The sequence below is a fragment of the Mus musculus genome, chromosome 11, assembly GCF_000001635.26.
Source record: "Mus musculus strain C57BL/6J chromosome 11, GRCm38.p6 C57BL/6J".
Lineage (NCBI taxonomy): Eukaryota > Metazoa > Chordata > Mammalia > Rodentia > Muridae > Mus > Mus musculus.
In genome coordinates this window covers 5,260,435-5,271,749 of record NC_000077.6, presented here as the reverse complement: position 1 = coordinate 5,271,749, position 11,315 = coordinate 5,260,435, and the positions used below count along the sequence as shown (strand labels likewise).

General features: G+C 49.6%; 1 protein-coding gene and 1 long non-coding RNA gene across 11 annotated transcripts in view; one reads left to right on the top strand and one right to left on the bottom strand.

Moving 5' to 3' along the window:
• Positions 1–2,950: 2,950 nt before the first annotated feature.
• On the bottom strand, positions 2,951–10,733 carry Gm46268. Of its 8 annotated transcripts, none has more exons than XR_003949640.1 (4): positions 10,534–10,733; positions 9,668–10,034; positions 7,925–8,011; positions 2,951–3,279 (listed from the first exon to the last, which is right to left on the bottom strand). It is a non-coding gene; the product is annotated as a predicted gene, 46268 (long non-coding RNA). The 8 variants fall into 8 exon arrangements; XR_001780158.2 differs by lacking the exon at positions 7,925–8,011 and having other exon boundaries at positions 2,951–3,454; positions 9,668–9,782; positions 9,881–10,034; XR_001780161.2 differs by lacking the exon at positions 7,925–8,011 and having other exon boundaries at positions 2,951–3,454; positions 9,668–9,782; positions 9,896–10,034.
• Positions 10,037–11,315, top strand: part of Kremen1 (kringle containing transmembrane protein 1) — a 70,163-nt gene continuing 68,884 nt past the window's right edge. Inside the window, exon 1 of one of the 3 annotated variants that reach the window (XM_006514912.4) lies at positions 10,037–10,315. In XM_006514912.4, coding sequence (XP_006514975.1) covers positions 10,225–10,315 — 91 coding nt within the window. In that variant the 5' untranslated portion in view covers positions 10,037–10,224. The remainder of the gene's footprint in view (positions 10,316–11,315) is intronic. The other 2 variants (XM_006514913.4, NM_032396.3) reach the window with 2 other exon arrangements.

Genomic DNA, 11,315 nt, shown 5'->3' with positions numbered 1-11,315 from the left:
CTGGAAATGAGAACAAAGACCGCCTCTTCCTGGGAACTCTTGGGCAATGCCTCTGTCCTTATCAGGTGCAGGTCCTGTTGGTAGTTTTGAGTTTTTCATACATAGAATGCCAAAGGAGGCTTCTACCGAGTGGGAGGAGGGTGAAAGGATGGAAAAACAAAGTATGTGTCTGACAGGGAATCCTGGAATCACCATGTGTTGCCTGTTTGAAATTTCAACTGTTGTCCCTGGAGTGAATCAAAGCTGGCAGGCCGACCACACCACAGGCTGCCCTGTGGTAGAGCCACCCCCAGGCCCACGGCATCTGTGCCCACAGACACTTGGGAAGACAACGACGCCTATTCAGCAGCAAACTCTGGCTTCACCTCCCAAGAGGTGGGTCAGTTTTATAGCAGGACATTGGAAAAGGTTTGTCTTTGGGAAGGGTTTGCAAATACCTAAAACCAGACAGGAAAACACCCTTCCATACCAGTGAGTCCTGGAGAGATGGCACCGTGCTTGTAGGTCACTGGACAGTCACTGCATTTGACTCTGCTTGGTGGAGACCAGGAAGCCATAGGAGAGTCATTTTGTTTTCCTTTTCTTCCCCAGCTTCCCTCCCCTCCCCCACAGTCTCCATTATATAATGCCACCTAGACTGTGTTCTGGAACTCATGATCCTCCTGCCTCAGCCTCCAGAGTACTGAGATTGCTTGCAGGCATGTGCCACCATGCCCAGCACCCTTCCCCGTCTCCAGCTTGGTTTCCTCATTAGCTTTCTTCCAGGCACCTGCCCACCACATTCACTCTGTTAGCTTTGTCAGTCAGTGATGGAGACACAGCTTAGTTTCTGGGGAACACTGAACCTTCTGGCACACAGCTATTCACATGGATGTCTCTAGAAACAATCTCCCCCGCTCTCCCTCATGCCAGGCATTTGAACCTTGAGGCTCAAGCATGCTAGAGAAACACACTCACTGACCTCTATCCCAAGCCCCACTATTCATATTTTAACAGTATTTATTTTAAATTATTTGTGTGTATTTGAATACATGCACAAGTTGCTATGAAGGCAAGAGGAAGACACCATATCTCTTGGAACTAGAGTTACTTACAGGCAGCTGTGAGACATCATGTGGGTGCTGGGACCCAAACTCTGGTTCACTAGACCAGCAGGTGCTCTCAAGTGTGGGGCCACTGCTCCAGCCCTGCACGCTTCAGATTTGATTTAGTTCCTTCCCTCTGTTCAGCACGGCTCACTTCAGGTTGGCTGCACCCACCCACCCATCCTTAACCAACCCTTAGTAACTGCACCTGTGCTATTTCTTGTGCATCGATAAAATTTGTATTTATTGAAGAGTTACTGAAGGCCAGATGCTATTTAAGCTCCTATCGTGAAATGCTGCCCACAGTCACATGGGTGTGCGGACTGGTACCACTTTTAGTTTACAAATGAAGAAACCCGAGGCACAGATTGCTCAAGAACAATGTCCCAGACCCTATGGCTAATGGATCCAGCCAAAGTCCACGTAGGTTGCTCTGGACCTTTCACAGTTGTTACCATGGCTCTGCCTCTTCCCTAGCTGGTCCATCTACCCACCATCCCTGGGCCTAGGTCAAGTCCTATCTTGTCACAAGACTTCCTTCTTGTCATAGGGCTCAGAGATTGGTCTACCAGATCATCACTCTGTGTTCTCTGAATTGGAATGTTCCCCTCCCTCAGACAGGGACAGCCAACAGTGCCTCCAAAATGATTACCATGAGAATGAAGTGGAACAATGCAGAGCGAATGCCAGGCACCACTGCTCACGTAATTGGTGCCAAATATGTAATATTTTTGCACTAGGAATCTCAAGCAATGCCAGGCAGTGGTGGTGCATGCCTTTAATCCCAGCACTCGGGAAGCAGAGGCAGGCAGATTTCTGAGTTCGACGCCAGCCTGGTCTACAGAGTGAATTCCAGGATAGCCAGGGCTACACAGAGAAACCTTGACTCAAAAAAACAAAAGAAAAGAAAAGGAATCTCAAGCAAGAGGTGTGGCATTTTGTCTTCAGGTGATCCAGATTGAATTGAGCAGCTAGCAAGAGGGTTCAGAGATGGCTCAGAGGTTAAGAGCACTTCCTGCTCTTCCAAAGGACCTGAGTTCAGTTCAGCAACTCACAAACACTTGTAACTCTTTGAAATCTAATCCTTTCCTCTGTTCTCCGTAGGCACCACATACATACATACATACATACATACATACATACATACATACATGTGGCATAAATATACAAACATGACAAGGTCTCACCATGTAGCCTTAGCTGTCCTTGAACTCACTCTGTAGACCAGGCTGGCCTCAAAAACTCAGAGATCCGCCTGCCTCTGCCCCCCAAGTGTGGGGATTAAAGACTTATTATGGCACCACACCTGGCTTCAAATAAATCCTCCAACAGAGAAAATAGACAATAAGGGTCAGCAGGATGGTTCAGTGAATAAAGATGCCTGCTACCTGGCTGCCGATGCAGTGCTGGCAACCTGAATTCACCTGCCAGCACCTACAGAAAAGGGGAAGAAGAGTGTCAACCCCACAAAGTTGTCCTCTGATTTCTACATGTGTGTCATGGCACACACACACACATCTTATAATAAAGTAAAATTTCAAGTATGTAACAGGGCTGTTTTGATGTCTCAGTAGGCAAGAGTGCCTGCCACCCAGTGACCTGAGCCTGACCCCCAGGGTGTACACAATGGAAAGAGAAAATCAACATCTACAAGTATTCCTCTGACCTCCATACACACACTAACACTCATACATATACACACAATAGATGGTTTTGAAAAGCTTAAAAAGAAAGTAGATAATGCTTTTTAAAGATTTATTTATTTATTTTATGTAAGTACACTGTAGCTGTCTTCAGACACTCCAGAAGAGGGCATCAGATCCCGTTACAGATGGTTGTGAGCCACCACGTAGTTGCTGGGAATTGAACTCAGGACCTCTGGAAGAGCAGTCAGTGCTCTTAACCTCTGAGCCATCTCTCCAGCCCTGAATAATGCTTTCATTAATATAACATTGTAAACTGGACCCCTTTAGGTAAAAGTATTTCTGATGCAGTTTGGATACCAAAGCATCCACTGCTCATCGCCTCCCTCCCTCTGACCTCTCACGTGCTGAGTGCGCTCCACCTCTGAGCTCAGCCCCAGCTCCCTCAGAGCTCCTTTCTTGACTTATTTTCACGGAATCATCAGTTGTAGAACTTCCTGAAATACTGCATTTCTTGAACATCCTTTGTTTTGTTAGATGGGAAAGGGCGCCTGTAGACACAGGGAGGAAAGCAGTTAGGCTTTTCAGGATTCTTGCCTCGGAGGTTGTAGAATCATGAAGTCAGGCTTCAGATAGTATTTGGTCCAGGTTCCTGCAGCCTAGTGAGGGCTTTGGTCTTTGCTGTCATCTGGCCTGGGCGGTGACATCAATTTCACAGCCATCTCACTGTGAAAACACCAGAGTTAGGGTGGTTAGTGCTTGATGGGAGAGTTTGGGTTGAGTGAAGAAGATGTATGTCCTGTGTGTCTTGCTCTATGAAGTTTTTTTGTTTTGTTTTGTTTTCTGTTTTTTGTTGGTTTTTGTTTTTGTATTTTTTTTGTCAGATATTTTCTTTATTTACATTTCAAATGTTACCCCTTTCCTGATTTCCCCTCCAAAACTCCCCTCCCCTCTCTCCCTCCCCCTCCTCCCCAACCCACCCACTCTCATTCCCAGTCCTGGCATTTCCCTATACCGGAGCATAGAACCTTCACAAGACCAAGGGCCTCTCCTCCCATTGATGACCGACTAGGCCATCCTCTGCTACATGTGCAGCTAGAGCCATAAGTCCCACCATGTGTTTTCTTTGGTTGATGGTTTAGTCTCTGGGAGCTCTGAGGGTACTGGTTAGTTCATATTGTTCCTCCTATGGGGCTCCTTGGGTTTTGTTTTGGGTGTTTTGTTTTGTTTTGTTTTGTTTTATGCTATTCTGTAGAGCTCGGTCTAAATTGCCCTTGCTTCCCACGTTTGGGGCTTAGCTCCTGGACACCTGCAAGCTCAAGCTTCTGTCTGGAAACACATCTGTCCTTCTCCGACGCTCAGCCAGCCGAGCTTCTTCCTAGGATTTTTAGCTTCTGTAATCTTTCTTTCTTCTCTGTAGTTCTTCTCGGCTCTTGTTTTCTTTCTGGAGGATCAGCTAATCAAGAAGACAGTGCGCCTGCTTTTATGAAGTCTTGCTTTCTCCCTTTATGGCCCCTCCCTTCAAGCCACAGTGGCATTTCCCCATCTCCTCGGTTGTTTTTATTTGGTATACAAGCAGCAAACTCCCACACCCATATGGGGACACAGCTGAGGTTCATCATGCAAAAGGACAGAGAGCCTTCAGAGAGAAAATGTGGAGTGAGCCCTGACCTGTGAGGCAGTGGATTAGACCACATGACTGAACACTCACCAATCACAGGCCTTGCACCTGACATGGTACCTGGTGCTCTGTCTGCCCCAGGGCCACTGGCCTCCTGACTTTAAACTCAATGGCTCCATTGCCTCATCTTCACCCAATCTTCCCACTGATCACGCTTCATACCCAGGACCAGAGATTCTTTTTTTCCTTATTCCATCAAAACAGTGAATTCCTGACTTTCTTAAATTTCCTATCACTGAGATCCTATTCCTGAGCTAGGATCAGTAAACAACTCAGTGCTGAGCCAAACCTAAGTCCAGAGAAAAAAATGAGAAAACGATCTGATGTTTGTTTGAAATGTTGAAATTGGATACATATAGCTAGCTCAGTGGTAGAAGGCATGTACTTGATCCAGAGACAGACAGACAGACAGGCAGACAGGCAGACTTTTGGGTGAGACAGGGCTTTGTAGCCCAGGCTGGCCTTACACTATCTTGTTCTACCTCCCGAGTACTGGGATTACAGGTATGTGTACCACACCCAGTTTTTTCAGTGCTGGGTATGGAGCACACAATTCAGCTGCAAGACAAGCAGTCCACTGATTGGCCTATATTCCCAATCTCTTTCAGGTGTGTGTGTGTGTATTTAAAATTACAATGCTCATCTAGTGTGTCTTTCAGTGTGTGTGCCCATGGGTGTGACGGCTGAATGTGAAGGTCAGGGACAATATGCAACAACCAGTTTTCTATTTTTGCCATGTGAGCCCCAGTGATCAAATTCAAATCACTAGGCTTGGTGTCATGTCCCTTTCTCTGCTGACCCATTACACTGGTCCTTGGGACCTCCTTCAGAAGGCTTGGGGGACAGGCTCTGTGATCAGAAGTCCTGCAAAGTCCGTAGGAATTCTTTGGTAAGGTGGTGCCTCCTTATGTAGCCCATGATAGCATGGAACTCCCTATGTTACAGGCTGGCTTCAAACTCACAGAGAGCCTCTCCCTACAGTGTGCCGGGGCTAAAGGTGTGCACCACTGTGCCTTCCGAGCAAAAGCTCTAGGTGTTTGGGATCAGACACCTTTGTGTTGTGTTTATCTGCAACGTGAGAGCCTTCAGAACAGACTTCATTCCAATCAATGCTTTACACTCTAGCCTGACCAAACTCCACTGCTCAGGCAGGTTCCCCAGGAGGAGAAAAAGAACCTGCCTGCAAAGTGTAATCAGGCGAATGGACTCAAACGTCAGCATCCTATTGAAGGCAAGGTGCTGTCATGAATATCCTAATTCTTTCCATGAAATAAGTCTCCGAAACACCCCAGGCATGCAAAGCATTGAAATGAGCATCTGGGGCTGGAGCCCAACACCACATAACTGAGCGAAAGACCTTGAGCCCTTAAGCTATGACCTAGACACTCTCAGCTGTATTTTTAGCCTCCAGGACGATGTTTCCATCATCTGTGCTGGGCTTTCAGCTTCAGAGAGAAGGTGGGGGTAGGGAAGGCCAGAGGGTGCTCCTTTCTCAAGGCAGCCCAATGGGTAGGCGCTCACAGGCCTTCACACGGGGTCACTTTCACGAGTGTGCCACATATGTAGTGAAAAAGATCAGAGTGCTTGGACAGGACAGGCTACCATTTAATGCTCTGCTGTCAACATCTTAAAATTCTTCTGTTTTTTCTTTTGTTTTGTTTTGCCCTTGAACATCCAACAATCCCCCTAACTTAGCCTCCCCAGTGCAGGTGTGAGCCATAAGGCCAGGCTTGAAATTCTTAATAAGTCTGAACACAGGACCCTATATTTTCTTTGTGTGTGTGTTGTGGGGGTGGATAGTCTTTAGAGACAGGGATTCTCTGTGTAGCCCTGGCTGTCTTGGAAGTCCCTCTGTAGACCAGACTGGCCTCAGACTCACAGATATCCACCTGCTTCCTGAGTTCTGGGACTAAAGGTATATGCCACTATGCCCTGCTAGGACCCTGTATTTTCATTTCCTATGCAGTCATACAAACTGAAGAGCTTATTCTGATTGCACTAAGGGTGGAGAGTTTGATGAACAGTAGAGGCTGATACCAGATCTGCAGGGGCAACTTTCTATATAAGGGAGGAGGCACCATCATCTCAAGCTATTATCAGGAAGCCTGGATGCCCTGAGTTGGCCAAAAGAAATTTTTTTTTTTGATCTCCTGTGTGCCCCCTTCCTATTTTCTCCTCTGACACCCAAAGGAGATATAGAAAGAATCTAGTAGCCAGGTGTGGTGGTGTGGTGGTACACACCTTTAATACCAGCACTCAGGACGAAGAGGCAAGCAGATCTTTGGGTTGGAGGCCAGAGCAAGTTCCAGGATCATCAGGGATACACAGAGAAATCCTGTCTTGAAAAACAAAATAAGCCGGGCGTGGTGGTGCACGCCTTTAGTCCCAGCACTCGGGAGGCAGAGGCAGGCGGTTTTCTGAGTTCCAAGACAGCCAGGGCTACCCAGAGAAACCCTGTCTTGAAAAAAAAAAAAAAAAGAAAGAAAGAAAGAAAAAGAAAAGAAAAACAAAACAAAAAGTCTATTAAACTGTAGGTTGGTTAAAGTGCAGGGGATTGGTTTTGCTTCTCTCCAGCGTCCTGACTGATTGTTGCTGTGTTTTGGATGGAACCCAAGGACTCACTTACCCTAGGCAAGTTTCTCTCCCAGGGTTCCACAACAACTCTAGTGCTAGGGTTGGAGGTGGGACTCACTAGAGCGCTGGCCACACAGGCACAGAGAGTACATCTTATTGGTGTCTCTGTAGTATCCTGGGTGTCTGAAATACCCTACACACACACACACACACACACACACACTCACCCACCCACACACACACTCACACACATCTGAGCTGTCCTCAGCACTGCCCATGTTCCTGTCTGTCTTTGTTTTGAGACAGTGCCACAAAATCCATCTAGGCTGGCTTTGCACTTGAGTAGTTGAGGGTGACCTTGAACTCTCTTGATTCTCCTGCCTCTACCTCCCAATCTGGAGATGACAGGCACCCACCTTGTTTCTTTGGTGTCGAGAGCAGGCCTTTGTGCATGCTAAGTAAACACTCTAACTGAGCTATATCCCCATCCATGTCTGACTATTCGTGGAGTGGGGCAAGGCTCACCCTACCTAGTGTCTGCACCAATGTTCGCTGTTGGTTTAAATTGTCTTTGAAGGTAATGCTGCATTTGAGGGGAGAGCCAAGAGTGTAGGGTAGAGGTCACAGGGCTTCCTGGAGGAGCAAACAGGCTGGTGTTGGGTTGCCTTGCCTGAGGAGGTATGAACAAACACCCATTCACCCTAAATTTAGCTCCGACAGCAGACAAGGAAGACTCCTCCCGAACCCAGCTTTGTAACCAACGAATTTATCCAGTCTCACGACAGAAGCTGAGTGACTTAAAAGCAGGCGCATCACCAAAAAGCCCTATGGCCCTTAAAAACAACCTCAGTGAAGCAGCCTTGTGGAGCACTGGCTTCGGTGGTGTCTCCCCATATCACAGGCCCCTGGGGTAGCCCCTTTATTGTTACCACAGACTTAACCATAATCGTATTGCTCTTTCCTTGTTGCAGCTGTGGGCCGAAGCTCTCTGCTCCGTAATGTCCGATGTCCATGGGTCATGTTAGGCCCTCAGTTAAAAAGGAAGAAAAAAGAAAAGAAAAGAAAAAAAAATATATATATATATACACAACAGTCCCACGTGTGGAACCTGGAGGCTGAGTTCTCACTAGTAAGTGAAGGGTGTGTCCACTGGGCGGTGGGGGCGTCCACTCAGAAACACCTAGGGTTCTTGAATTCAGGAACAACAGGGAAAGCAAACGATTGAACAAGATTCTTCTTGCCACAGCTCTGGGTCGTGTGGGTGGAGAGGGACAGAAAGGCAGGCGCCTCGTGGGAGGTATCTACGCCCTTGGGGCCCAGCTCTGGGAGCTGCCTCCTGAGTGTGGGAAGGCTGGGGAGAACACCTGCCCAGTGAGAGGGCGAGGGGCACAGGGCGCAGGGGTGGGTGTACCCCAGGTAGGCCAGGGTATCCCACGGGGCCAGGATCGCCCAGCCCTGCTCCGGGCACAGCGAGTAGGAACAGGAGGGCAGATGTTCCTGCCACCGCCAAGCCTGGTGCAGGCCTGTACTTGCCAGCCCCGGACCAAGGACTTGAAAGCTCTCGGTGCACAGCCCGGACCTGTCCTGCCGGGCGTCGCCGTGGCGTTTTAAGCAAGAGCAATCGGAAAATCCCCGCTGCCTGGGGGTGTGAGGAGGAGTAAGGAGGCTCGAGATCCTGGGGGGTGGGGGGCTGCCTCGCGGAGACCGAGAATTTAAGCCACAGAACCCCAAGTCTCCCCTAATGAAGAGACACAGCGCTTGCCCCATCGAGTTGGGCACTTTTGTTGCTTCCGTATCTTTGGACCTTGAGGTCTTTTATGGTTCCTATTTTGCTGATGGTTGAGCAAAATACATTGGTGAGATATATATATATACACACAGATACATATATATGCAAATATATAGTGTATCACCCATTTTATACTAATTAAAAATAATTTAACTGGGAGTGGGGACACACACCTTTATTCTAGCACTTGGGAGGCGTAGGCAGGAAGACCTCTGTGAGTGCGAGGACAGCCTGATCTACATAGTTCCAAGACTCAAAATAATAATAATAATAATTTAAAACTGGTGTGATGGCTCATCGGTAAAGACAATTGCCACCAAGGTTGAGGACCTGAGTTCCCAGAACCGACAGTGCAAGGAGAACCGACTCCCACAAATGGTCCTCTGGTGTTACACATGCACCCATACACATACAATAAAAAACATATATGTATGTACATATGCATTTATACATACATATATTTTTTTCTTTGTTTCTGTTTTATAGCCCTGGCTGTTCTGGAACTCGCTTTATAGATCAGACTAGTCTCCAACACCAAGACCTATCTGCCTCTGCCTCCCGAGTACTGGGATTAAAGGCGTGCGCCACCACTGCACCGCTGTAAATACATATTTTTAAAAGAATAAGTTGCGCTAGTTGACACGGATATGATAGGATTCTGCACAAGGCTCAGTATGCTGTCCCTTTGGTAGCTGCAGGACTCCACAAGGAGAAAGAACTCCACATTTACTGAGCCCCCACTGTGCGTGCGAGGTTTCCGTGCATTATCTCACTTTGTACAACCGCTTTGTGGAGCAGACGGTATCGACATACCACTGAGCAGAAGGGAGCCCCGTTTTCTTTAAACCTGTATACATTTATACAGATCTTACGAGTAACCAAGTGGGATACGAACCGGGACTGGAGGACTCCAGAACACGCTTTGGCTAGCCGCTACCACGAGCCTAGCAAGAGCAAGAGGTTTGTTCTGGTTACTACCGCAGTGGTGGAACTCGCGCGTGAGTCACGACCTAGGTAAGGGTGAAACAGGGGTCACGGCGCTCGGCCGGTGTCAGCGCCGACAAACCTCAGCGTGGGGACTCAGAGGCAGGACCCGTCCCGCCCTCACCTGTAGACTCCACACCTCGGGTGGCCTCACCGCGCCTGCTGTGGGGGCGGAGCCAGGTGGGGCGGGGGCGGGCTCCCGCGCGTGAGTGGCAGGCCGCGCATGCGCAGGCCGCCCGGCTCGGAATCCTAGCAGGCGTCAGGCAATCCGGGCGGTGCTGAGGAGGACGGGGCGGCGCTGAGGAGGGCGGGCCGGGGCGGACCGGGGCGGGCCGGGGCGGACCGGGGCGGGCCGGGCGGCGAGGGCGGGGCGACGCTGAGCTCCGTCCTGCTCCCATGGCCGCCCCCGGCTCCCGGTGCTGCCCCCTCTGCCCCGGGCCGCGCCCGGGGGTCCCGCACTGACGGCCCATGGCGCCGCCCGCCGCCCGTCTCGCGCTGCTCTCCGCCGCTGCGCTCACTCTGGCGGCCCGGCCCGCGCCCGGTCCCCGCTCCGGCCCCGGTGAGTGAGACCCCGGCCCCCCCCCGAACCCCCTCGCCCTCTCTCGCGCGTGGACCCCGGAGAACCCGATGTTCGGGCTTCTGTCCCAGCACGCGGCGTGGACGCGCCTGTCCCGCGTTACCAGGACTCTGCCCCGAGTGCCGGCTTCTAACTTTGCCGAACTCTGCTTCCGACTTACGGAAGAGAAGGGGGTGCGTGACGGCTAAAGTCGCCCGTACCGAGTGCAGACTACTCTGAGTCCACCGCGGCGTCCGCCCGAGGTGGTGCTCTCGGCCAGGATGGAAGCTGGGATGGCAGCTTAGTTCCCACACGCCCTTCCTTGCCTCGGAATCCTTTCCCAGTGGAAGGACAAGCATGAGGGTGTTGTCTGGCCCAGTTCGGTTTCTTTGCAGGTTGTTGAGAGCTGATGAGCATAGGACATTGGTGAACCTGCCACTGGGGTCTCCACCCTAAGTTGCGGATTGTGATGTTGCGAAGGCAGGGTTTTACTAGTAAAAGAAAACTCAGAGTTGCTTTGTTTTCTTGACAGCTTGGATTTAGGGGAAAGGCTGAGATTTATTTTCTGTGTGATTTTGAGGCAAAGCTGCTTGAACCTCTGTTACTTGATCTGAAAGTGGGGGGGGGTAACTCACTCCCATGAGCAGTGTTGGTGAACATTAAATGATACACTGTAGGCAACTTGCTTAGAGTGTTCCACCATGTGTAGTCATTAAACGATTTAATAATACTTATTATAGTGTTTCCCAGTTCACTAAGGACTAGACACCTGGTTTACCCAGCGAATACTGAATTTCTTTCAGGATGAATCCCGGCAAAAGGCAAAGCTGGGTTTTGGGACGGCAGAATGAGGAGTTCCCAACACACCAAACCTGAGACTCAGTAGAAGTGGTTTCTAGGTGATTGCTGCCTTCTATGGGACTTCTATAATGTGCTCTTTTCTACTGTTTGTAGTATGTGAACAGGGAGGGAGGGAGGGACGTTCCGAGAGCCAGGACGTGTC